The sequence below is a fragment of the Psammomys obesus genome, unplaced genomic scaffold (genome assembly GCF_907164565.1).
Source record: "Psammomys obesus unplaced genomic scaffold, mPsaObe1.curated_primary_1811, whole genome shotgun sequence".
NCBI lineage: Eukaryota > Metazoa > Chordata > Mammalia > Rodentia > Muridae > Psammomys > Psammomys obesus.
The window spans coordinates 15,906,890-15,933,590 of NW_026592118.1; the positions used below are offsets into that span (position 1 = coordinate 15,906,890).

Consider the following 26,701-nt stretch of genomic DNA (forward strand, 5'->3'; position numbering starts at 1 on the left):
TAACAGCAAAGCCAGCATTTAGCTATCAGTAGTTATCGGTTTAGAAGTTAAAATTAAAAATTCAGTCCCAATGATCAGAGGGTCTAAACAGATGGCAAATTCAATAAGAATGAAGTAAGTGTCAGTAGTGACAAGGTTGCCAAGGTACATAGGCCACAGAGAGGATCTGCAAGTCACAGAGCCACAGATCCCACTGTGACGGGTCCTAGGACAACTCAAGAGCATCATACGGACCAGTACAGGATGCTCTCAGCTACGGCTTCATCCCATGATTTCCCCAGACTCCTAGAAAACGCCACAAGCAACATCGCAAAACAAAACCCCCTGGAGTAGTAGCCAACATTTTAACACTGGAATCAGTTATTCCACAGAAGGATTGTGTCTAGAGGTTCTTTGTTAAAAGTAAACAAAGGCCATGATACAGTTCAGTGCTAGATTGCTTGCCTGGGCTGGCTTTGATCTCTTGCCAAACAACCAACAAAAGTGTGCACGTATGATGTGCAATCAAGAGGCAGTAGGCACGGAAAGACAGGAAGTTAAAGTTTAGCCTAACTTTAAAAAAATATGATGTGAACTATGACTAAAATAGAAGGTACTCATTTGTCATGTGACCTAGGCAATGGCTGTTTATAAGTGTAAACTTTGTTCTTGTTCTCAGCGCTTACATGGAGATGGGATTTATTTTCTCATTCCCCACATTACACAGTATTGATGGGCATTGAGATGACACAGATTCTATAGCAAAGAAGGGAGGAGAAAGCTTTAGCCACACAGACCCTCAGCAATTAGGCCGCTCTTCAGACACTTCTTTCGCTGATTAATTAGACACATTCACACCTGAAAAATGAGAAACTGGCATAATTGGCAGAGGGAGAAGGGAAGGAATGTCAAATGAAGCAGTAGCAGACAAGGGCAGATGGTGAGGGTCATTCAATCCACCTTAAACAGTCTGATTTCCATTGCAAAAGCCCACCGAAACCATGGGAAAATTAGGCTCACAGAAAACAGATGAAATTGATTGTAGCCTCTGAAGAACTGGAAAGAAATAAAGCTGAAGAAGAGAGGATGACTAAGATGAGCAGCTGAGGTGTGAGGTCGCTGCTACCAAAGTCGGGGTCCGGGTGGGGGAGCCCAGAAGAGCGTTTTCAGAAGCACCTGTTGTTGTCTTGGAAGAGTCCACTCCCAGGAGAAGTCCTAGTTAAAATCTCCCCTGCTTCTCTCTCCAGGAATTTTACATCTGCCAGAAAAGAACTGGTCTGTCTTACAAAATAGGCGGATTCCAATAGATCCCAGTACGGGATACTTATGTTATCTATGTGTGGCTAGTCTGCATAAGCTGAGCTTCCTTACTACAGGGGCTAATTCATAATAAAGCATAAGGCATTTCTTCCTTTTGAGATATGGAAATTATAAGGGAAAAATAGTTTGTCCCTTGAGTGTTCCAGTTTTGGGAATTACTCTTTGAGTCATTAGTTATAGTTAACAGTATTTTCACAAGAAGGCATTTAATCTTATATTTTATGTCGTATCTATATCTTTTAAAAAATATATATAAACTAGCCGGTGTGGTGGCACACGCCTTTAATCCCAGCACTTGAGAGGCAGAGGCAGGTAGAGCTCTGTGAGTTCAAGGCCAGCCTGGCCTACAAAGCGAGTCCAGGGCAGTTAGGGCTCATTACACAGAGAAACCCTGTCTCAAAAAAAACAAAACAAAACAAAACAAAAAAAAACCATGAAACAAAGATATAAGGTGGCTGGGGTGGGATTCATGTTGACTGCTGTCAGACTCAAGACAGCCTAAATCTAAGTCGGTCCAGGTGACGCTTCATCCTGCCCCTGTTTTATTCTCTGCATGTGCAGTCACCCGAGCGTTAGCTTCTTCACCCCCATTTTCACTGAAAGTTATACAGAATAAAATCACTGGCTATCCATACTGCCTTGGCATGACTAGGTCATATGACTTTGCCCTGGCTACCTCTGATGGGGTGACTGAGACTGCACCCCCTCTCCCGGAATCTTACCAGCAGATACTCTATCTCCGAATGCTTCCTATCCCAGAGTAAGGATCCGCCAAGCATTTTCTATCTAAAGAGTATCACTAGTACATTCAACACTTTATATGTGTGTGTGTGTGTGTATATATATGCATACATACCTATACCATATATATACATATGTATATATGATTTATGAAGGTATAGCTACTTTCTTCTTAATGTATTTATATACAGCTTCATACCTGGTCTCAGCATGGTGCCCGCTTTAAAGGAAAATACACCCACCAAACAAAAGGACAACTGCACTTTAAAACGATTGCTTCAGTCTCTCGGGACATTTGTCAAAACTTCCTGTAAAACCTCATTGACCTCTGTGAGCACCATGCTCGCCTGGACAAGCAAGGCAGGCTGGAGTTACTCTGTCCTCAGTAGTCATCCCCAAGTCTGCCCACCCTGTCTGTGGAGGCTCTTTTATCCTCTCTACTTCTTTCCTCTGTCCTCGTCAATGGGACTCACTTGAGCTGGCCAGACAGCTCTCAGCTCTCTTGTTCTCCTCATCTGTGCAATCTAGCAGGTTAGGGAGAACTGGCAGACAGGAATGGAGTGGCGTTCAGTGGGGGTACTCTTATCTCGTGTTTTTTGTTGTTGTTGTTGTTGTTGTTGAGGGTGGTTTTGAATTTTTGAGATAGGGTCTTACTGTATGTCACAGGCTGATCCTGAATTCATTGCAAGCCTACTGCCTCAGTTTCCCAAATGTTAGAATTACAGACATGAGCCGTCACACCGTGCTCTCTGGTTGTTTTTCTTTACTTCACACATAAATTTTACATTTCAGAATAAATATTCCACAGTCCTTAAGGAAATCAGGTCAAGGGATCTTGAAATCAAGATATATAAGAAGAGAAAACGTGAAGTTCATCGGAGGTAAAAGAATTTGGTCATGCCTTAACTTTTCGATTTGGGGGAGAAGTGTTATTTATTTTTCAGTTTTTAAAAACTATCTCATGTTTTCACAGACTCAAAGAATTTGCCAAATTGTATGACACAATTAGAAATGAAAGAAATAAGTTTGTTAACCTACTTCACAAAGCTCATCAGAAAGTAAACGAGATAAGAGAAAGGCACAAAATGTCATTAAATGAGCTGGAAATTTTAAGAAACAGTACTGTCTCTCAAGAAAGGTAAGAGTTATGACAGCTGGTTGTCAGTTCCCCTGTGCACTTACCAGACCAGGGTGCCAAGGTGACCTGCCTGATCTGGCCACAGGGAATTAAATCAGGCTGGTTGGGGGGGGGCCACAGCAAGACTGAGGCTTTGACAGTTTTCCTGAGAACAATGAGACTTTTTATACCTTTGTCAGAAGCAGAATAGAGTGGCAATTTCCAAGATCAATACAATTGTAGTTGCTAGGACACAGTGATATTTGCAGACTTTGCAAGGTTCACAATACTAATGCCTAAGACCAACTGTCCTGCCAAGCCTCCATGCTTCCTTGACCTCCAAAGGAACATACAGAGAGACACAAAGCAGCCTGGACCTTTCGCTGCCTGAGGGAGTGCATGCTCTCTCAGTAACTGGAAGGTACACAGTGCTCCAGGAACCATGGACTTGAACCTGAGAAACCTATAATGCAGGCCTCTCAAGGCAGCTAGGTCAGGTCAGCTCCATGGTTCCCTGCAGCCAGTGTCCTTTCCAAGCCGTGCCTTCTGTGTTTTTGGCATTCTAGAATACCCTGTTGGTCATGAAAGAGGGCAAGGCTTTCAGAGATGGGGATAACCAGTTCAAATTCCTTGATTCCCAGATAACAACAGATGTACTGCACTGGAGCATACTTCTAGCTTTCCATCTAGGAGTCACATTTTTTTTTTTTAAGAATGCAAAACTTTAAATTAAAACTATTTATTTTTCTAGTATTATTGTTGTTGTTGTTGTTATTTATTCACTTTCTTTTCTGGCTGTAGCCACCTCCCTCATCTCTTCCTGGCCCCACTCTCCCTTTCTCTCCCCCCCATGTCCCTCCCCTAGTCCACTGATAGGGGAGGTCCTCCTACCCTACTATCTAAGCCTAGTCTGTAAGATCTCATCAGGACTGTCTGGATCCTCTTTCTCTGTGGCCTAGTAAGGCCACCTCACCAAAGGGAGGTGATCAAAGAGCAGGCAACCGAGTTCATGCCAGAGACAGTCCCTGCTATCCTTACTAGGGAACCCACATGAAAACTGAGCTGCCCCTGGGCTACATCTAAGCAGGGGCTCTAGGTCCTGTTTTTACTACAATGATCTGCTGACTTTAATCTGCTCAATTAAGAAAAGAAGTATAAACTTGACAATCTGCATGTGAAGTTAGGAGGCAAATTACTTCTTCGAGAGCATCCCTGGTTTTATGTAGATTTAAAGCATGTGGTGTACATGGGGGAGGCTAAAGCAATGCTTTCTAGACTTCACCCAGAGCTCTGCCAGTTACAATCTGTGGGACCTCGGGCAAGCTCCTTCTCTGGACTCTTTTCTTATACATAACCCTCATCATTATTGTGCAGAACTTTTTGTTCCTACACGATAGTAACAAATGAGTTCATCTCTAACAATACCAGAAAGAACATCTGAAAAATTGTAGTCTTAGGAATATATTGTTTACCACGTCATAGGATCTACTGGACTCTTTCACCTAGTTTAGCTCCTGATCTCCTGAGACCATGTAACTGGGTTTTTCTGTTGACCACTATTGCCCAGTTGACTTTGAAAAAGATATCAAATACACTGATTAAAAAGAAATTTTTTTCTAGTCATATTCTTACCCAAGAGGAGATTAGAATACCATCTACAGGTATTAGAATACCATCTACAGTGATTTCATCCAGCCTAACCCATGTTCCTAAAATGAGTCCAGCAGGTCCAGTTGTCATTGTTAGTAGAAGCACCTCTAGCCTCAGAACTCAGTCTCCTGAGATGACAGAGCAGCAAAGGCCCCTTTCACAAAAGAGTGTGGCACAGTGGTTGACCCAATGACAGTATCCATATCTAGCTAGAGGGAGGACCCCAGGACAGGGCCCTTGACATGAAGTCCCAGGGAAACATTCTTTTGCAGCCTTTTCAGCTGTCTTCTGTATTTTCGAAGACAATAATGATCTTCCCCACTGTGCCATTATTTTAAAAGAAAGCTGCAAAACTCCATGCTGAAGCATGCCAACAATGTGACCATCAGGGAGAGCATGCAAAACGAAGTGTGCAAAATCACTTCGAGACTCCAGGAAATGAAGGAGAAGAAGGAGGCGCAGCTGAACAGCATGGACAGGCTGGCCAGCATGATCACCATCATTGAGGAGGAGATGGTGCAGCTGCGCAAGAAGTACGAGAAGGCCATCCAACGGCGAAATGAAAGGTATCAAGGGCGGCTGGCTGAGTGCCCAGGGAGCCTCCTGCCATGTAGCCTTTGGAGGGAGCTGTGTGCTTTGCATAGAAACAACACAGGCTGTCTGCGGGAGGGGAATGAAGAGGAGGGTTGCGGACATTCGAAGATAAAAGTCTTTTCTTGAGACTTTAGGAGAGTGATTCTCAACTTCCCAGTGCTGTGACCCTTTAATACAGTCCCTCATGTTTGCAGTGACCCCCCACACACACACCATAAAATTATTTCATTGCTACTTCATAACTGTAAGCTTGCAACTGTTATGAATCATAATGTAAACATCTAATAGGCAGAATAGCTGATCTTGACCCTGTGGGGGCCGCGACCCTCAGACTGAGAACCGCTACTCAAGGATAACACTGAACTCCTCCTGCATCAGCTGCCGTGGGTCTGTCTTTGTAACGTTTATCCAGTGAAGCAGCATTTGGCTCTATCAACCCATTCTCCTAGTTCATTTTCCTCATAAGTAACTAAGCCTTCGAGGAGTGGCATAGTTCTTCCAGGCTGCAGGCCTGTCATTAATAGTAGTATTCTTTTAACAGCCACCACCCACGCCCATAACTTGTCTTGAGAAATCGGTAAGTGAGATGACAGAGCCCTGAAATAATTCAAACTTCACAGATGTTGTGTGCTATTTCATGTAAAGCATTGGAAGACTAGGCCCTGAGGGCAAAGGATTGCTGCTGGCTTTTGTCATCACAGGAATTTGATAGGAAGAAACTTTGACAGAGGGAAAACAAAGAGAAGAAGCTGAGTGGAGGGGTAAGGTTTGCCAGGTGCACGTGCATGTTCGCTAGTGGAGGGGAGAGAAAGATTCAGAAAAATTACAGGGAGCAGTTGCAGTAATGGATATACAGATGGTGTGGGAAGATCTTTAAGGTCCTTGTTAAAAAACAAAACAAAACAAAACAAACAATCATGTTTGGCTCCTGGCACAAGCAGAAGTTTGTGAGCATTCCCAGGCCCTGGTTAGACCAAAGGTGCTGGAGGAAAAAAATTCTCACTTTGTTTCTAACCAGCAGCTTCCTCTCAAGAAGGGGTCTTTCCACTGTGCCTGTGAGCATGGTTACAAACGGCAGGAACTGGGGAACCAACCTCTCTTCACAGAGCCTCATGGGCCTGGCGACTCAGTCCAGAATCATACTCCCAGGCCCTTTGCCCGTGGCTTCTGGCCTTGCTTGGCAAGTCTGGCCCAAGAAAAGACCTGCAGAAAACCAGGCCTGATTTTTGCTTGGTTCACGTGTTGGAGGTGACCTCCCCTACCCCGGGGTAACTAAGAGACAGTGGCCTCGACACCCACTTAGACCCCTGCTCTGAATTTGGCCACAGTGGTGTTCAGCTGATAGAGCGGGAAGAAGAGGTTTGCATCTTTTACGAAAAAATAAATATCCAAGGGAAGATGCAGCTCCATGGGGACATTGAAATCCGTGTACTGGAAGAAAAAATCCGATTCCTAAAACTGAAGATCTCTGAGAAGCAACGGCAGATTTGTGTGACACAGAAATTATTGCCAACCAAGGCGGCCCTGGATGCTGACCTGGCTGTGCTCCAGATCCAGGTGGGTGAGCGGCCAGGGGACACTTTCCCAGGCCATTGGCTTGTCATCTTTCCAGTTGTTCCTATGCAAATGCAATGGGTTCTGTAACAGATAGCCAAGCCACACACCGTTGCTAGCTCCCACGAGACAGGTGACGTTTGAAAATGACGTTGAACCCTTCTCCAAGGTGCGGTTTTGGAGCTACACCATTTTTCAGGTTTTTGTTTTGCTTTGCTTTTCTCATGAAGCATTATCTGTGTTTCTTGGAACCCGGGTCATGCTAGGATTTGGTCCTGGTTTATCATTTCTGTAGCTCTGTCGGGAGAACTCTCGGCTCACACTACTTGTAGTACATTTATGTCGTCGACATTTCTGGCCACCTATATGTAACTTTGGGTGGCTTTCGGGCTTGTGGAAGTAGGCTCTTATAACCACTGCTGGTCTGAAACCCCTGCGTAGCCCAGGCTAGCTGGACTCATTGCAGCCTTCCCGCCTCCGCCTGCTGAGTGCTGAGATGACAAGCTGTGCTATCACAGCCAGCCTGCTGGGCTGTGTTTTTACCCTCGGAAGGAACGAAAAGCTTCCCAGTCTGTAGTCAGGCGCAACAGACTCTTTATTAACCTGTGGTTCCCCACAGCAAAGACTAAAACATGAACAGAAGCCTGCTTCCTTCACATGTAGTGATATTTTTATGAAAGCATAAAAAATTGAGCCAACATATGTGTGGCCCATGCTTCTTCCCACTGATTCATGGCTGTGGGAACAATGCTACCCTGTATTCTAAACCGCCATCCTTGCTTTTAGTCTTTTTTATTTTTTGATTATGAAATTAAGGTGTGTCCAGTTAATTGAAAAAGAAAAAGAACAAAATGTTAAAGGAAAAGAAATTCTATCCCCAAGAATAAGTATTAAAATAATCAGAAATCTGAGGGCAAACCTCCTCTCTCAGCATACGAGTAACTGTTTCTCAGTGCTGACATTTACTTTCCGTTCTCCACTTAACTTCATGCAAATGATCTGTGGAGCTCGATGTAGGGTCTGCGTCCATACTTTGGTGCATTGAGAAAGATAAGACAGACGGCGGCATCTTCCAGGTAGTGCGACTACATCAGGGTCATTTGTCGAAATACGTGCCTGATTGGTAGCCATATTTCCATTGCTACTTCCTACCTGTAATTTTGCCCACTGAGTGGTGGTTCCTAAGACCATCAGAAATGTGTATTTTCTGATGGTCACGACCCATAAGTTGAGGCCCGCTGTGCTGAAGTATGTTGTTTCAAAGCCTCATCTTGCATTGTGTCAACGGCGAAGCCAGAGGTATCTGAGAAACGGGTATCCGGGAAAGCTGGAGGCAAGAACGCTGGGTTAGCACTGTGCTCTACCTCTCCCCTCTTAAAACGAAATGCAGCCATTGTGTCTGTTATCACTACCCACCTCCAGGCCTCAGTCAGTCAGCAGCTGCAACCTCTTCAAAGGCTCCTTAGCAAAAAGTATACGAGTGGCTGGGACAGTTTCTCACAGAGCACAAGCTGGGTTAGCATGATAATGAACTTCCTTCCCCCGAGGCCACTGCCAACAAAGGAATCCAACCTGTCACAAGCCAGCTGCCCCTGTCTCTGAAACACCTGCAGTGAAGCCGCAGACTATTTTGAGCCCTTAACCACACACCATCCTGTGAGTGTCACACACAACTGGGAGCAACGGAAGGGCTTGGAGGAACTAAGCCTTCTCTCCAGTGAGACAGACAGACATTGCCTTCCCACACAGGGTCCACATAGTTCCACAAATGAGCTAAAGAGCCTGGCTACATAATTTGAAGGTTTACCCAAGATAGAGTTAACTTTAAAGCTAATGTCTGCTTCTTGTTCAATAGTTTGCACAGTGTTCAGATAGAATAAAAGACCTGGAGAAACGCTTCCTAGACCCTGCCGATAAGAAAAGGACCCGCTACATTAAGGGAAAAGATCTGACTGAAGAAGAAATGCTCAAGAAATTAGATATGGTAAATGCTCTTACTTAAACTTGTGTCTGTTTGCTCACAGTGCTGTTTCCCCTCACGCTGGCAGACCCATCCTTCATTCTTCTAGCCCCTAGGTGGCCCCTCCTTGTTGTGTGGTCCTAAATCCTCAGATATTGACCCAAGGAAGTAAAGATCCAGTAGCTTCAAGATTCAACGGTGCCCTCCTTCACTAGCTCAGTAACTGATTTTGACTTCTTGAACGAATATGTTAATTTGTCTTCCTGGCGGGAACCCCTGGAAAGAATGGCATTGTGCGGGCGCCAAATAGAGCCAGAGGCCATAGTCCACCCTGGGTGGAAAAGCCTCCAGAGTGTCCCCTGACGTGGCCCAGCTCAGAGACTTTTCAGGGGTATCTTAACAACAGAGACAGCTATGTGTCTCTGTCATGGGGTGGAGGACAGACTGGGACTGAAGACCATGCCTTACCTAAGTCATTTTTTTTAAATCTCCTACTGAAATTGTCTCCAACTATAGCTGGAACTTCAGCTGGCCAAGAAGGAGGAGAAGTTACTGGAGAAGGATTTCATCTACGAGCAGGTGTCCCAGCTCACAAACAAGCTCAAAGGCAAGACCCGGACGTGCAAGGAGGACACGCTGCTCTTAGCCAAGAAGGTCTGCCTGTGGGACGGCCCCCCCTCCCGGCCCCCCCTCCCAGCCCCCTCCCGGCCCCCTCCTGGCCCCAGCTCCTGCTATCACCTTTTGTGTGCCACTCTTCTCAGTTTGTTGAGATGCTCTAGAGAGGTGAAATCTTATGAGTCTAGAAACACAGCAATGTGTCACCATTAATCCAAAATGAGCTTTGGTTCGCTCCCTGAGTGAATCCACTTCACTGGAAGGACGTGTAAGCTTTTCAGGGACAGCATTTAAGTTTTAGTTAGCGAGGCAACTTCTCAAGTAAACCATTATCTTCGTAGTTGGTGTATAAAGTAAAACCCTCTCTATTTCTCTTTGAGCAGAAAAAAAAACAAAAAACAAAAAAAAAAAACAAAACTTTACTTATCCAGTGGTCTGACCTGGAATTGCTCCAATACAGAACTCAGCCAGAACCCACAGATGGAAAGGAGCCATTGAAGAGAACAGCAGTCACACAATTCCCAGGCTGACTAGTCACAGGGCACTTCCCAAGTGAACACATTGGAGGCATGAGGGCTGGAGATTCAAAGCTGCTAGGGGTGGCATTACCGAAAGCAACAGCTGGCAGGAGGGAGCCGGTGACTGAAAGGTGGCAGGATCACACCATGCATAGTGGAGGAAGGCTTCCGTGGGACCTTCGAGCATCCTTGAGAAGAGGGCTTCTAACCACCCAGCAACAGCTACTGAATTCATGCCATGCAATGCCCCACCACACGTGAGCCAGACAAAGAGGAAGGGGCGCGCACACACCATCCAGCAGAGTGAGGAAGAAGGAAATAGCTGAAGGTGACTGAATCTACACACAGCCGCCCTGGGCTCTCCTGCCCTGTCTGATAAGAGTGGAGGATTCCTACACCCCAGACTAGGCTCCAGAGGGTAGGGACAGTCCCTCTCTGGGTTTCTCCGTGTCTCGCATGTAACAGACCCTAGAAAAATGATTGTGAGTAAATAAACAGCCAATCCTGTTCTGGAAATAGTTTTGCAAAGCTATGTTGAATGTGACTGAATATTCGCCTAAAAAAAAAAAAAAATGGTAAAAACTCCATTTTCACGTAGCCTTTGCAATTCTACTCTGGCAAGTCCGATGGCAGAAGTGTATAATTTGGCCTCATAAACATGGAAATGAATTCCCCTGCCTTAAGAGAAAGTCATTCTTCCATTGAGGGATGATTTTTCAAAACTGATGGCAGAGTCTCTGGAAATTACTTGTAATACTAGAGAAGCACAGTGTGGCCAGAAAGGCCTCCAAACAGCTGGAAAGGCTCAACCTGATAAACCCATATTATTGTTTGAGCCAGAACTTACAAGTGGGCCAGAACTTAGGCATCACAGGCACGCCTCTCTCCTCACCTCTTAAAAACCAACACTAAGCTAGTCCCTCAAGGCTCTCCTCCCTGGAAGCTATCGACTAGATAAACCTTTCCTTTGAATTCTTTCCTCATCTTTTCTTATTTACATAACCAAACATGTTGGGTTCTACTGCCTGGATCAGATTGGCCTTGGCCATTCCCAATGAAAGAATGTCTTGGCTGATGATTGACGTTGGGGGCGGAGCCCGCTGAAGGCAGTACCATCCCTAGACAGTCAGGTCTAGGCCATAAAAGAAAGCGAGCTGACTGAGCATGACCCAATGAGTGAGTCAGAGAATCAGCCAGTAGGCGGTGGTACTCTGTGGCTTTTGCTTGAATTTTTGCCCTGACTTTGCTCCATAATGGAAATGAATGTCAAAAGGCCCTTTCCTCCACAAGTTTCCTTTGGTCATTGTTTTATCACAGCAACAAAAAAAAAGTTAGCAGGACAGGTTCAATCCCTGAAGCCTCTGTCAGGGATTTCCTAGGAAATTCAGTTAATCCCTCATCCTTCCAGGAAAGACTGCCCACACAGGTGGCCAAGTCTTCTGTTTCCTCCATGTCCTCACAGATAGCTCTACCAACTGAACCGTGGGCTCTCTGTTTCTAGATGAATGGCTACCAAAGAAGGATCAAAAATGCTACTGAGAAAATGATGGCTCTTGTTGCTGAGCTGTCCATGAAACAAGCCCTGACCATTGAACTCCAGAAGGAGGTGAGGGAGAAGGAGGAATTCATCTACTCCTGCAATTCCAGGATAGAAAGGGGCCTGCCACTCAAAAGAGAGATTGAAAAGGTCTGGATGAAGGTCCTTCGAGATGAAGAAATGTACGCCTGTGCCACCGCTGAGAAGTCTCGGGTAAGCGTTAACTCCCATGCTGCGAGTGTGCCAGCATGCTGCCTTCAGAGCCAGACCTGAGGCGGTGGCTAGGCCCTGAGGCGGTGGCTGGCCCCTTATCTGACAGGCTTGGGAAGAGAGGGGTTTGGAACTTTCCTATGATTTTTTTCATGAGATATTTAGGGGATGGAGCCCAGGTCTAAAACACCACATTCTCTTATACCATATTTTATTATATTTGTATTTTGACTACAATCATAACGTGCCATTCATGGATGGAGTTATCTACTTGTGATAGCTTATCAATCCTCAAAACATTTGGAGCATTTTGGATCTCCGGGTTTGGGATTAGGCAGGTTCAACCTGTATGTGGGATTTTCCCACTCTTAACACACGTAGTCTGAACAGCCAAGCCGCTCCTGCAGGACCCTAGGATAAGCCTGGCACTTTGAGAAAACTGAAATGAAAGCCTCTTCCTTTGCAGGAGTACGTGGAAACAGATTATCGGCAGCTGCCCAACGGGGTCTTCACCACCGCAGAGCAGCGTCCAAACGCCTACATGCCCGATGCAGAAACCTCGCTTCCTCTGCCCAAACCATATGGCGCCATGGCTCCGTTTAAGCCCACCGAACCTGGATCCAACATGAGGCACATAAGGAAGCCTGTTGTCAAGCCTATTGAAATCTAAACGTGTGGACCAGTCCAGGCTTCCCAACGCGAGGACTTCAGCCAGCCTCCGCACCACGAACGGGCACTGCTGATCAGCTAGGGGCAGTCAACAGAGTGGGGCATGGTTTCTTACATCCACCAACTATGACATGTTACAAGACACTGAATGGAGCAGAGGCTACAGTTATGTCAAAGTGAATCCCAGTTGCTCACGTGTTTATATTGACTACATTCCAGGGGTATATAACAGACAACAAGATGCTGTAAACGTACAAAATAAATAGCTTTTCAGTGAAGCACAGAAATTGGAGTGGTCATTTTCTCTTCCGGAGGAAAAGCAGGTAAATCACTTGTGTGTGTGCAGTGTGGTTACCTGGGAGGGGAAACAGCCCTGTGACACCATGACACAGCCTCTTTGCTGCAGCAGCACTTGGCTCGTGTAAAGAGCAGCGGTGAAGCCTCTCACTCAAGTAACGCTGTGAAAAATTTTCACAATTTTACAAGGATCCCTTTGCTGCAAAAAGATTTAGGTCCTAATTTATTCCTTAAAAATGCATTTTTTTTCACATCTGAAAACAAATTCATGATCATTTTAAGCTCTGATACTAGATTTTTCTAGATGTCTACCAAAATTCTGTACTTCTATGAGAACAATTCTACTTATCTGCTTAAATTTTCATTTCGCCCATTCATCTTCCCAACTCCGGTGTTTTTATCAGATGTGACAATTCGCTCGTACGTGTGAGACCTGCACTTTTATATTTACTAACATGCTGAAGCTATTTCCCATTGTGCTGGTAGCAGTGAGGGATCTCACGTCCAGCTCTGGGAGACTGAGAAATACCATACTTTTATTCTGATAAATCCAACATTCTGTTCCAAGCCACACTTAATGGAAATTAGTTTACTCTCATTTTGTGAGTCCTTAATTTGGTCTCATTGCTTTGCGAGATCGTCCCAAAGCAAACAGCTTGTGAGAGCCTTCAGTAAGTACCAGACATTTAATAAGAAAACACCGCATACTTAAACAGTCCCTGTGTCATAGGATTTAGTAACCTCTTTGGGAATTAAAAATAAAAATGAAAAAAACAAAAACAAAAACAAAACAAAACTAGAAAGTTTAAACACCGTAAGAATGGAAATGTTTTTTTTTTTTAATTTATTTATCTATTCACTTTATATCCCAATCATAGCCCCCTTTCTTCTCTCATCCCGGTCCCACTCTCCCTCCCTCCTTCCCCTATCTCTTCTACCCTACCCCTCAGGAAAGGAGAGTCCCCTACTAACCCACCCCAGCACATCAAGTTGCATCAAGAAGGAGCATATCCTCTTCCATGGTGGCCCAATATTTTTTATTTTTTTTAATTCATAGAAAGCTGGACACTTAAATATTACAATATGTGCCAATGGTTGAGAAAAAGTTGCCACCATGTAATGAAAATTCTTGGATTACAGTCGTGTGTGTGTGTGTGTGTGTGTGTGTGTGTGTGTTTAGCCCTAGAGCATTAAAAAAATACATATTTTTTGATGCAGAGAGGGATTCCAAGTGGAGGAATGAAGCTGATCCAACCTTTGAAATAAGAAAGCCAAACTTATGCTCCAAGGCCTAGGGAATTGGCTTGGCTGCAAAAGACTGTTCATATTTTACTGGGTCAGAATTTGTGAATTGCCAAGTAGGTGGCATGTTACTCTTCAGTGAATAGCAAGTTATTGAATAATTATGAGATGACGGTCAAAGTCAAACTGATGTTTACCTCAAATATGTGTCCAATAACTTCAGCTTTGGGAAATCACAGGAACAACACAGCTGTGAACAGAAATAAATGAAAGCAAAGAATAGAAGGAAAGTCCATTTACTTTAAAGATCTAGGTAAATGTACTTAGAACAGCAAAAAGTAGATGAACCACTGACAGCACAAATTAAATGTTCTGTAAGAATTTTACTTGCAAGGAGGATTTTTTTTTATTTAATCTGAACTAAATAAAATCTGCTGTCTCCAGTACAGAGTAATTTGTAAAATAAGTACTGTGAACATACAGTATTTATTGCCACATGCTGACCTGGTGCCAAGACTCTAAGCCCGGCTGACCATTTGAAACAGAAAGGGAAATTCTATAGGCTAGGACAGTTTTCAGAACACAACAAAGACTGAAGAAAATACAGTGAATTAGCGTATGAATTGGTGACATTTAGAATCATTAAAATCTCACCAGGTGAGAGAGAAACAGTAAGAAGAGAGAGAAGCAGAACTGAATCTGGAAAGCTGAGCCTTATGCGTCAGGGTGACATCACTGTGGGAGACGGATGAGAGAGGATGGAACACCTACCGAGACAGGTGTCATGGCCTCTGCAGCAACACACTGATGGGCTTATGGAAATCCTACTGATGCCTTTACACAAAGAAAAAGGCTACAGTCAAAAATCAGGAGAGGCGGGCCAAAGGTCTCGGCATTTGAGGCTGTCTTCAATGAGAAGCTAGTGCCAAGTCAAACCTTCATCAATATAAAATTAAATACAGCTCTGTCTGAGGCACCGCAGAGGCTGCTTTAAGTCCTGTGTGTACAAATTAGGATTCTTCACAGTTACTCCATGAGGAAAAGGGCAGATCTTCTTCAGTCCTAAGTCAGGTTCTTCTTAGATCCTCTTCAGAACTTTACTTTTTCTGCTTGTTTTGTGATACTTCCGGAGATCTGCCTAGCCCTTGCCGCTCTGCCCATTGGCCCTCCGGCTGAGTCACCAAGAAGAGCACTGTTTCTGCCATAGCACACAGCCCTGAACTGCTTGTCATTCTTTTCTGCTCAAGCCAACAGATTAGCAGCTCGCTCCGTCTGAACAAGTACTGAACCGCAGCCAAACAGCTCTGTGGTATATCCTGACCCGTTTGCAATCTTAGAAGACAGCTGAAGAACTCCCAGGAAAGGGAGGTGAAAGCAATTTGAAAACGTTGAAAACAGATCATCTGCAATTCACTTCATAAGCCCAGAAGCACTGTGGTGTGTTTCAGAGCCGCCTCCTCTACAAATTCTGCGTCCACGTTGTCCCGTCCTTCCAAATCAGACAGGGCTGGGGAGGGAGAGAGTGTGTGTTACAGTGAGGCCACGGCTCTCTATAACTTTGTTCCCATAGCTCACTGGGAACATCATTTTATATTTTAGTGAAATGTGTTCTTCTGAGAATACGTGGTTAAATGTCATTAAAGTCTGGCTTACACACCTCAAGCACCTTTCTTCAAAGGTGAGTACATATTCCTTTGGTAATTTAGGTAGAACAGTTTTCTGTCTAACAAAGATCAACTTTCCTGATACTTGTAAGGGATGTTTAGGGATGAAACAATACAAAATGTGAATAGGGAATGATTGACATGTCAAGGGAAACTCCTAGGGACAGAGGAGTGGATCACCTTGGTTGGAGGACTCCAGACCCGTCAGAATTTCAATGAAGTAGTTCAGAGGCAGAAATTCTACTGGAAATGATGACTTGTCAATCATACAGTTCCGAGGCTAAAAGGGAAAACACTCCCTGTGTGTTAATTGCTTCCAAGATGTACCCAACTTTAAATCAAATGATAAAAAGAAAATCATAATCACGTCTACCACGGTATGGCAGGTCAGATCTGAGGAACACTCACTGTCTGGGCTTCACACAGATTCACCTCCTTCTTATAGCCCCTCAGCAGGCGTGCCACATGGTTCCGTGAAATGATGTTGGAACTCATGGGATGGTCCCAAAGCCGAAAGATCTTCTGGCCAATAAGCTACTCGCAGTTGAAAAATCACGCAGAGGAGAGTATAGGTCACAGTGCATTGAACAGATCACACACCTACTCTTAACTTCAAACTGTTATCCCCTAGTGGCTAGCAACTCTAAAATGCAAAACAGGTGTGTGACTCCTGACTGCTGGAGAGAGGCCACGCTCATGAAATATGCTTCTGAAGTTTTAATAAACACTCCCTCAATGGCTACCTTGGAAAGGAAAGCAACTTTTATATCAATGCTGCCAAATTCCTTTTTTTGTTTGTTTGTTTTGTTTTTTTTCTGGAATGATATTGAATCTGAGATCCTTCAAAGCTGGAGATGAGCGTGCCAACCCAAAGTAACACTTTGACTGGAAACTAAAGGCATATTTATGTTGATTTCTCTCCTATTGTCTGGCCTAGAAACTTTAAATACCCTAATAATACAGGACATAAAAAAAAAAAAGTCAAACTTGGAGTCCAAGCTAAATGTCGACACTGTTCTTCTGGGAGACAGAGCGTGGGAATGGTGGGAGCTTTGTTCCCATGACTGAACAACTACAAGGCATGACCACCAGGTCCAGAAGGGACATCCTTTTGGGGAGGGTAGCCAGTGCCAAAGGTCCTGGTGCTCACAGTGTGTAAACAGTACACGGGGCTGGCCAGGCTCTAGGGTCAGGAAGTTTGCAAAGTCAGAGGTGCGAAAGGCCTTGCTGGGGAATTTTGTACTTGCATGATGTTTCTCACTACAAGAGCTCACATCCCCTGCAAAAAAAAAGCAAGGAGTGCCTTTGTCACATTTTCCTGCCCTGTTTTTCATTCCAGTTTTGACCTGGTAATAATGTTTTCCTGTGCTCAGAAATGCAATGGGAGGAGGAAATGCAGCTCTAGAACCTTCTGACCTCACCTGTATTTGAATTCCTTATCAGTCTAAATGTCAAAGGCACACATCTCCCTCTCCCTCCTACATGAAAATATCACAATGGTTTCCCCGGAGAAGGAACGGGTTAGTTATCCGCATACACTGGGCCACAGCACAACGCCAGAGAAGCACACTGTGCAGGCCTTCAGGAGCTGCCAGCAGAAGGGTGGAGGTGGATGGGATTTCACGGAAGGGCTGACAAGTTAAACAACTGGAGAGACTTCAGCCAGGGCGAGGAAGCTCTCTTCTTACAAGAGACAAACGAAGGAGGGTGGAGAGAGGAGGCTTAAGAGGAAATGAATTTCAGGATTACCGGAGGGAGCCTCACAATGACGCTGAATTTCAGTTTTTCGTTTTTCTCTGAATTGTCCAGATCTACAACAAAGTTGGAGATTAACAAATAAGACAGACATATCCGTTCAAATCCCTCAGCGTGATTTAAACCCTGAGTGTTTCCTCCTGAGCTGTCCCAACCCTGCACTCACAGGCTAGTGATACTTTCAAAGTTTTAGTTGGTGACATAGAATGAAGGGGGCTTTTATTTTGTAACAGCCCAGCACCAAGCAGTTTTCTCTACTAACTTAGGCATATGGTACTCCAAAGAGCAGCACGCGTGTGAATGACTACAGGAGAAAGATCACAAAGCAGGCTCATGTAAGCACTGTATCAGTTTTTCTTGCATTTCAAGTCTAACTTTGAGATGACCAAATTAACGAGCTGAAAGTGAGCCAATTCATAACATTTTCTTGGAAAAACACCCACAGACTCTTTTAGCCTCTTTTTTACCCTCATATACAGAAAACAGATCTAACTGCAGTGTGTGGATTCAGGAGTTCTTCGGCCTCCTGAAGCGCTAAAGGATTCTCAGCTGGGCTGAAGGGACGATTCCAGGAAATAGGCTGTATTAAGAATTTGTAGGGCCCAATGCAAGGTGAAAATAAAGTGATGCATGTTTAAATAATAAGAACTTCAATATACACTGTGGAGCATTAAATTAAGCATGGGACCTATCTGAACGTAGCTGGGCCTGTGTGTCTCCTACCCAGAAGTCAGCCCTGAGGGTGTCCAGGCTGAGCCTCACCCTCTGGTTAACTTGGCTTTGCTTACCTTTCATGAGCCTTGTGACTGCAGTCTCTGTGAGCAGCAGCACCCCATTATCAATGTAGTGCAGCAGGTTGTACAAAGGGAGACAGTGGACCCCAAGGATCGTGTGCAGAGAGTGGAAACCTAGGGTGAGTGGAGCAGGAGCAGCCATGATTGAGCCTGCATCTCCAGGTGACAGAAGGAAGGGACTAATCATGTTAACTAGGCACTGAGCACAGTGCTTAGGGCCTGGGGCAGCTGGTCCCTCTAAGACAAGGTCCAAGTTCCCTTCTTGTGTGATTACAACTAAGTATCATAATGGCTACACACTCAGTTCCTGGTCAGTATTATTTCACTGTCCTCGATAAACAGATCTTCAAACTCCATCCGCCCAAGCTAAGAGGTTGCTGGGATGGGGATCATTTTGCTGAAAGGTAAAAAAAAAAAGCTGGAATCAGAGGACAACAGCTTGTATGTCCCCTCTCTAGCATCTCATGGAGAAAGACTTTGGACTAAAGTATAGAAAAAAAGAAACGTAGATGACATTGGCCCGATCAGAACCCTGTAAGAACTCAGTAGAAATGAAGTCTTGTGGTCTCTCTCTCTCTCCTCTTTCTCTCTGCTCTCTCTCCCTAGTCTCAGAGCCCTATGCACACTATCAGTGACAAGGAACAAAAGCAAGACACATGGAAGCAGATAACAGAGCAGGTGAAAAGAAGAAGACCCCTGTTTGGAATGTCAGCATTTGGGGGGTCTTGGAGGAGATCTATACTTAGTGTGCTGAAATGCCAGAGACAGCAGAGCAGACCCGGGTTAGGATCCTGCTACTGTCTAACTCGCCAGCTCTACGTAATTGGCCTTTCTGAACTTCCTTCCTTGATTCCTACGGTGGAACCACCCATATCCTTCCTTCTGGAGCCCTGCTCACGGTACGGTGTGATTAACACCGGGCATGCTCTAAGCAAGCACTGGTTCACTTGTTCAACATCCAACATTATCAGATACAGCAACTAGATTCCCACCTCATAGATGGGAAAACTGAGACTCACAGGAGCAGAGGAACTTCCCTGTATCCTATAAATAGTAAGCAATAGGTTAAAGTAGCCTGAACACGGGCTGTGGGGTTGTAGCCTCAGTGTTTAACCGGAGACCTACGGTGAGAAAGCACGGGTGTATTGGGAAGCATGGAGTGATCGCTTGAGCTGAGAGCTGATGATTGACAGGTACGTTTGGACAAACTTCACTCAGCCCACCCATACACACCAGACAGGGGTGTGGCGGGACAGCGGACAAAGTAGTGGCCGTTACCACTCCTGATCACCTTGCAGCGAGTTGGCAGTTAGCTCGTCACGAAAATAAACATCTTCATGTGTGACCAGTTCTGTGCTATGTGTACGTGAAACACGGACCCAGCGCTGGATGCTACCAGGGAATTTACCGATCCAGAAAACTCTGAAGAGGCACAGGAAGCTTTTGAGAATGATGAAGGAAGAACTGAATTTTACTTTTGGAATATCAACATGCAAACAGACAAAGAATAGGTTCGACTCATAGGAACACTGTGGCCTGGACATGTACAAGAGGGACTGGGGTCACCAAGGGGGAATGGAGAGAAAGGGCCGTGTCCTAGTTAGGGTTTCTATTTCTGTGACAAAATACCATAACCAAAGGAGCTTGGGGAAGAAAGAGTTCACCATCACAGGCCCCAGGGACAGGAACTCAAACAGGGCAGGAACCTGGAGGCAGGAGCTGATGCAGAGGCCACGGAGGGGTGCTGCTTACTGGGATGCTCCTCATTTCTTGCTCAGCCTGCTTTCTTATGAAACCCAGGATCAGCAGTCCAGGGAAGGCACCACCCAAAATGGACTGGAGCCACACACGTTCATCACTAATTAAGAAACTGCCCTACAGGCTTGCCCACACCCCAATCTTATAGAAGCAGTTTCTCAGTTGAGGTTCCCTCCTCTCAGGTGACTCTAGCTTATGTCAAGTTGACATAAAACTTGCCAGCACAGGAGGAGTCTCACGGCAATATGTACCCGCTTAACAACTGATCAGATGCAGGAATGACAGAAGCACAGCCTGCTCTCAGGGATGTACATGGCAAAACAAATGATGTTCAGTGAACTGGAGTTTTGGGTTCTGAGAAGTCATGGCATTTTCTCTCTGAACATATGAGTCATGAGCAGTGGGTCATTCCTAATTGCTGGCAGCATCAGGGGTCACATGACGTGCAGATGTTGTCCTCAAGGAGATCTAAATGGGCTAAAAACAGACTGAGTTCACTGGGTTCTCCCAAGGCGGCACAAATTATGGTATTACTAACAAATCGGCACGAATGTTTCACATGGACTCGGAACTTCTTTCTGAGCCTAATAAAGTAAAAAATCATTTTCCTGAAAAAGCACTCATACTATATCATGAGTCCTATTCCCAGACAAAATTTCTTCCCCAATCCTGTGTGCATGCTGAACAGCCCAGTGGCCCTTCACCTGCCCCTATCGCACAGTACCAAGTGCAGCGGCCTGCTGATGGCCTCAGCTCTATGTCAGCTCCTAGCAGAGCGTGGGGGCCATCACCAACCATCATTTCATCCCACCAATCCTCATCCTCCAGCGCTGCTGGCCTTGCTGTGGCCAGGGAAAGAAACATTAAGACAAACATACAAAGGAACAAAAATAAAACAAACAGAACCAAAACTCTGCTTACCACTTTCTCGCTCCCTTCTTTTATTTAAGTGTCTGACCACTGAAACTTAAACAAGTTTCACTAGTCTCATAGGCCTGAAAAGCAAGCACCCTTTTACACATGCATATATTAACTCCCTTGTATACACACACACACACACACACACACACATACACACACACACACACACACAGTCACTTTACCCTCCTTTCTCTTGTCACAAGAAAAAAAAATAAGCATTTGATAGAGAAGAAGAATCCAGGTGTGATGTGTGACAAGCACCTGTGGTCCCAGCACTTAGAGTGCTTGTCAGAGGCTCAGAAGTTCAAGTCCAGTGTTGGCTACAAAAGTTTAAACCACCCCCCGAGCCACCTGACCCTCCAATGCGGGAGGGGAAATGGTGCTGAGGGGTTCAGGGGGTGAAGGAAAGCAAGGAAGGTAACAAACTGAAAAGGCAGCTACAAACTGAGGAAGGAAAAGTGCGTAAACCAGAAGTCTGATAAGGGGTTAGTATCTAGAACATAAAAATAATAAAACAAGTCAACAGCAAGACGACAATCTCATTAAACATGCCTGCACAGAGCTTTTTTTTCTCCCAAAGAAGACATATAACTAGCCAAGAGTTACATGGAAAGATAGTCAGTATCACTAATCAGCAAAATACAAACCAAAACCACAGTGAACTATTGCCTCTGACCTCTCAAGGTCCAAAAGCAAACAAAAGAGACAAATGTTGTAAAGAACATGGAGAAATGGAAGCTCTGGTACATACCCAAAAGAATTAAAGTCAAGATATTTAAGAGATGTGCACACTAATGTTCATTAAAACTACTATTCACAATAGCCAAGATAGAAATGCCCATTGATAAACAGGAAAAGAAAATGTAAATAACCAACCATGTAATGTTACTCAGCTTTAAAAAGAAAGATACCCACCCTGTCCTCCCTGACGAACGGATGGACCTAGAGGGCGCTAGGTCTTCCTAGCTTCCCTGCTTCAAAAGTCAGTCACGGAGGAGACAAATACTACAGCCTAATACTTGATTCCAAGCCAGACCGCTTCCTCCTGTGTGTTTACCTCAGGCCTCTCCAGTCAATAGGGTATGAAGCTGCCAGGGAAAGCTCCCAGGAGCAGCACCATTGGCACAAGTTCAGCTAGAGATGCAGGTGAGAACATTCAACAGTAGAGCTCGCTAGTCGGGGGAGGTCCAGCCAACAGTGACCAACCTCAAGGCTGACTCTACCCGAACCAGTTGCTGACACACAGGTGCCATCTTGAAGTTCAGGTGCTGCCTGGTGACCAGGTGGGAAACAAATTTATTACACCAGATGACAGGAGAGCCAAGACTCACCGGGAGGCAGAGGGAAGCACAGGCTGTTAGTAGCATCCAAAATCCTGGTCATAAGATGAAAGACTTCAAAATCTGCGGCACTGCCACGGTCGTTACTGGGGGAGAACAGCAAAGTAGTGTGTCAGCCGAGCACCCTGCTGGTCCCAAGCCGTGGCTCTGAGAACTGCATACAGAGCTTCCTATAAAATGCTATCTCCTGGGGAGAGCCTCGGAAATGGGAGACTGGCCAACAGCCGAAAGCATAGAATCTCACGTCATACTCAGTAGACTCATAAATTATAAATTACTTTTGTTGAAATTTCCATACTTGGAAGTGGTGGGCTTATGCGTGTCTCCCTCCTCATCAACCCTATGCCACAGAGGACAGCTGAAGTCACCTTGAATTCTGAATATAAGACTAAGGCGCTGGGACTAGTGAGAACTGCTCTGGACTAATGTTTCAAAGGGGCTTTTCTAGAACAGGCAGTCATCAGAGGTCCTAGCTCTTTGCACACCATGATAAAGGAGAAAAAGAATAATACTTGCGTACAGGTGGAAAAGCCAAGGATGCACACTGTGTTTCCTCCAAGCGGTCTCCAGCATGCACCAAACGAGATCGAGCTAGAGGGAAAGAGCATCCATGAACCACAGCTCAGGCCCTTACCCTCCTACCTGTCCTATACATCCAAGACAGTTGGCATTGGGGCTGTGTCCAGGCACACTGTGAAGCTAGCCTCTCTGAAATCAGTTCTGAGGCACTGAAATCTTGCAAACGTGCCTCCGCTGTAACAGAGTACCCTCTGTCTGTGCTGGCAATGCTCCACTGAGCAGCTAACTGGCTCCGCCATCCACGCGTACAGACTCTCACCCACCAGTGAAAAGCCAATGGCTTAGCTGTCAGCCTGCCACACCGCAAGGCTGAGGGCTAGGTGAAGAAGGAAGATGACAGAGTAACATGGGCTCGTGTGCATGAGCCATGGGAAAAGACGGCATCAGGGTCAGTTTCTGTGGAGCAAGTCACCCATCCTCTCCAAACCTCAGTGTCCTTATCTGTGAGATGAGGGGAGTGCTCTCCTGGGGCTGTTGTAAAAATGAGTTAGTTAAGTCACTCACTGGAATCAGTGCTCAACAAATCAGTACCATAACCACCCACATCAGGTACCTTCTTGGCCTTAGGCTTTATCTGGAAACCTATTCTAATTTCATCAGTAGGGCAGACTCCACCAGGAACTGAAGAGCAGGAGGCAAGGCAGAAAGGCGCTCCATGTACAGCCAGTCCCTGTCCTCGGTGACACAGGATTCTCTGGCTGAAAGCAAGCTACATGTGGACACCATCATCAAGCTCTACAACTCCCTTGAACATGTTTCCAGAAAGATGGCCTACCCAAAGTCGTCGGAGAGTCATAAAAGGCATGGCTGGTTGCACGCTGGGAAAGTCAGGGGCATGGTGCTTCGGGGTCAATACAGGCACCATTTCTGGGCCTCTTGGCTCTAGGCATCAGCACAAACTAGTGTGAAAACTTTCGTGTGATTAGGTATGGTGAAAGAGAATGCTAGAATGGAGGTGTTGGATGAAAGATGGAAGGACATGGAGGGGACAGAAGCCTCACAAGAAGACCGACAAAGACAACTATCCCAGTCCCATGGCGGCTTTCAGAGACTGAGACATCAACTAAGGACCATGCATGGTCTGGACTGCACACATGTAGCTGATGGGCGACCTGGTCTCTATATGGGTCACCTAGTGAGTGGAGGTGGGGGCTGTTTCTAACATGGATTCTGTCACCTGCTTTTGGATCACTTCCCCCTGGCCTTTCCACCTTGCCTGGCCTCAGGGGATGAAGATATGCTCAGTCCTGACGTGATTTAATGTGCTGGGAAAGGTTAATGTGGGGGGAGGGGAGGGCTTCCCTTTTCTGGGGGAAAAGGGAGAGGGGAAGGAGAGGAAGTGGGGGGCCTGGGAGAAGGGAAAGGAGGGGGCATCCTCAGGATGTAAAATAAATAAACTTTTATATATATATATGCCGTGGACATAATCCATGGCATTTACCACCAAAAAAAAGAAAAAAGGTAGAGAGGCTCAAAAAAGGTAGGGAGGGGCTTGGGGATGTAACGTTAAGCTCTACCACAAACAGTTCCTCGCTAAGAAAGCACAAATGACAAAGTCACTGAGACACATGAAAAGAGAAACAGAGGCATGGAGAGGTGGGCAGTAACGTCAGCCTTGTTGGCGATGGCTTCAAGAGAAAGCCACTGAGGTATGACAGGTCTCACATCCCGAGCTGAAGCTGCCCATTGCCTGCCAATAGCTGGTGTGGGAAAAAAAAAATCCCTCATCCCCGCTATGTACAACACGTGTATAGTCGCCAAAGGTATGGCTATTGAGGTGGGCATGCGCAAAGTGGACCTTGGGACATAAGGAGGCAAGGTTACTTGGAGAAGGAGATATGCCTGGGTTCCCAGCAACACTAAAAGTGGTAAGTTTGTTAATGGGGTCTTGCTGGTTTGAGATGGTTTTATGCAAGGAACGCTTGATCGTTGCTGAAGACTACAGACTCGGGAAGGCCACCATTACAGTGAAGTTCCAGAACTCTACCAAGCAGCCTTGCATCTCTCCACTCAACAGAGCCACTACCAGATTGCTTTAAAAATGGTCTTGTTTTAAAAAATAATGTTAGCCAAAAGATAGAAAGAGGACTTATGGCTTTGAAGAGAGAGACACGTGGCTAAGAACACTTCTCTCAATGTGGGTAGGGTCAGTACCAGATTCTGAAAGCACGCCTCACCGCAGCCCTCTCAAGAGGGAGGCAGAGAAGCTCTGATGCCCTGATTATGAATGTCATCATATGACAGTGTTCGACCTTTCCTACTGCATTAAAAGTATAGAATTCACTGGGTCTGGAGATATGGCTCAGCAGGTCAGAGCACTGACTGCTCTTCCAGAGGATGCTGGTTCCGTGTCCAGCACCCACATGGCAGCTCACAACCATCTGTATATCCAGTTCCAGAGGAACTAACACCCTCCTTTGGCCTCTGTGGGCACCAGGCAATGCATGTGGTGCACAGACATTCATGCATATGAGACATCCACATGCATAATAAAGAAATAGTTTTTAAAATTACAAAATTCAAGGCTTTCAGTAGATTTCCAAATATGAAAACAGTCACTCATGACAACAGTAAGAGGGGAAAACTTTAAAATTAAGTGAAGAGAGTCCTTGATCTTTGCCAAGAAACTTAATATTCCAAGTCTCTGTTATCACACACACAGAGTCACAAAACTGTCTCATTTGCATACAAGTCTTATCCAGACTTGGAGAAACAATGGAGCATCCTTTCTCTTTGCTCTTTGTAGTTGAATATTTTGATTTGTCAAGCATATTATTTCTAGGTTCTACCAAAGCAGACCTTAGCGTCACGTGATTTGTGAACGTGCACAGATGGCTGAAATCCAATATCACCACACCATTTTTATTTACATGATTTGTATACTATCGTCTAATTCATGGCTAACAGGTAATGAGCTACCATCTCATTGGTAGATGAGTGAGAGCTGGACTGGAAATTGGCCTATTTTGGCTTTCAGAGCTAATTACGAATTAAAGTCCAAGCTCTCTTGTGTCCATAAACCTTCCTGTACAGAAATCAACACTTATTGTTTAATAAAGAGTTAGTTGGAAGTTACCAAGATGAGGCGCAACCACTTGGCAGCTATGCTAGCCTCATTGAGCATACCACAACTAGTTGACAGTAGGACAGAAAACCACATTCAACATCAAATTCTCTCTGCAGTTCTTTCTTCCCATCTCTCAACCTATAGCACCAAATATACCAGTTTGAAGATGGAAATATTTAGGACCTAACCTGGAAAACAAAGTGGGGACAAGCATGCTGGGGCACTGTCTCACTCAATAAGCTGGTTTGCAAAACAACGAAGACCCTAGTTTGGACCCTAAACACCATGTGAAAACTCAGGCAGTGCACCTCGGGTTTGTAACCTCAGGGTTAGGAAGGGGAGAGGCAGAGGCCAGGGAACTCCTGGAATCCCTTGGCCAGCCAGCCTAGCAGCACAGTAGAGATCCAGCTTCAGTGAGAGACCCTGTCTCAAAAACCTAAAATGGAAAGTGGATATTTGACATATAATACAAGATAAACATGCTAAAATCTGCACACCTAAAGAAGCTAAGCAAGAAGGAGGACCCTGGGTAAGATGGTCAATCCTATTCAGAAAGGCAAATGGGATAGACATTGGAAGAGGGAGAAAATAGGGAACAGGACAGAAGCCTACCACAGAGGGCCTCTGAAAGACTCAACCCAGCAGGGTATCAAAGCAGATGCCAAACTTTGGGCAGAATGCAGGGAATCTTATGAAAGAAGGGGGAGATAAAAGACCTGGAGGTGACAGGAGCTCCACAAGGAGAGCAGCAGAACAAAAATATCTGGGCACAGGGGTCTTTTCTGAGAATGATACTCCAACCAAGGACTATGCATGGAGA

At 45.2% G+C, this 26,701-nt stretch overlaps 2 protein-coding genes across 7 annotated transcripts in view; one reads left to right on the top strand and one right to left on the bottom strand.

Annotated features, from left to right (window-relative positions):
- Nucleotides 1-12,612, top strand: part of Ccdc146 (coiled-coil domain containing 146) — a 116,498-nt gene extending 103,886 nt beyond the window's left edge. The window contains exons 12-19 of the mRNA XM_055612985.1: nucleotides 2,833-2,921; nucleotides 3,014-3,178; nucleotides 5,149-5,373; nucleotides 6,730-6,958; nucleotides 8,811-8,939; nucleotides 9,432-9,569; nucleotides 11,550-11,798; nucleotides 12,262-12,612. Of these exons, the coding sequence (XP_055468960.1) occupies nucleotides 2,833-2,921; nucleotides 3,014-3,178; nucleotides 5,149-5,373; nucleotides 6,730-6,958; nucleotides 8,811-8,939; nucleotides 9,432-9,569; nucleotides 11,550-11,798; nucleotides 12,262-12,465 (1,428 nt within the window). The 3' untranslated portion in view covers nucleotides 12,466-12,612. The remainder of the gene's footprint in view (nucleotides 1-2,832; nucleotides 2,922-3,013; nucleotides 3,179-5,148; nucleotides 5,374-6,729; nucleotides 6,959-8,810; nucleotides 8,940-9,431; nucleotides 9,570-11,549; nucleotides 11,799-12,261) is intronic.
- The window catches only part of Gsap (gamma-secretase activating protein), a 138,397-nt gene that overhangs the window by 39,874 nt on the left and 71,822 nt on the right, over nucleotides 1-26,701 (bottom strand). For 3 of the 6 annotated variants that reach the window (XM_055612982.1, XM_055612980.1, XM_055612983.1), the window contains 7 exons: nucleotides 22,756-22,826; nucleotides 22,227-22,321; nucleotides 18,211-18,330; nucleotides 17,417-17,478; nucleotides 16,076-16,201; nucleotides 15,848-15,947; nucleotides 14,368-15,510 (listed from right to left, as the gene is read on the bottom strand). In XM_055612982.1, coding sequence (XP_055468957.1) covers nucleotides 15,419-15,510; nucleotides 15,848-15,947; nucleotides 16,076-16,201; nucleotides 17,417-17,478; nucleotides 18,211-18,330; nucleotides 22,227-22,321; nucleotides 22,756-22,826 — 666 coding nt within the window. In that variant the 3' untranslated portion in view covers nucleotides 14,368-15,418. Of the gene's footprint in view, nucleotides 1-12,261; nucleotides 14,254-14,367; nucleotides 15,511-15,847; nucleotides 15,948-16,075; nucleotides 16,202-17,416; nucleotides 17,479-18,210; nucleotides 18,331-22,226; nucleotides 22,322-22,755; nucleotides 22,827-26,701 lie in introns of those variants that run through there. The other 3 variants (XR_008720768.1, XR_008720767.1, XM_055612981.1) reach the window with 3 other exon arrangements.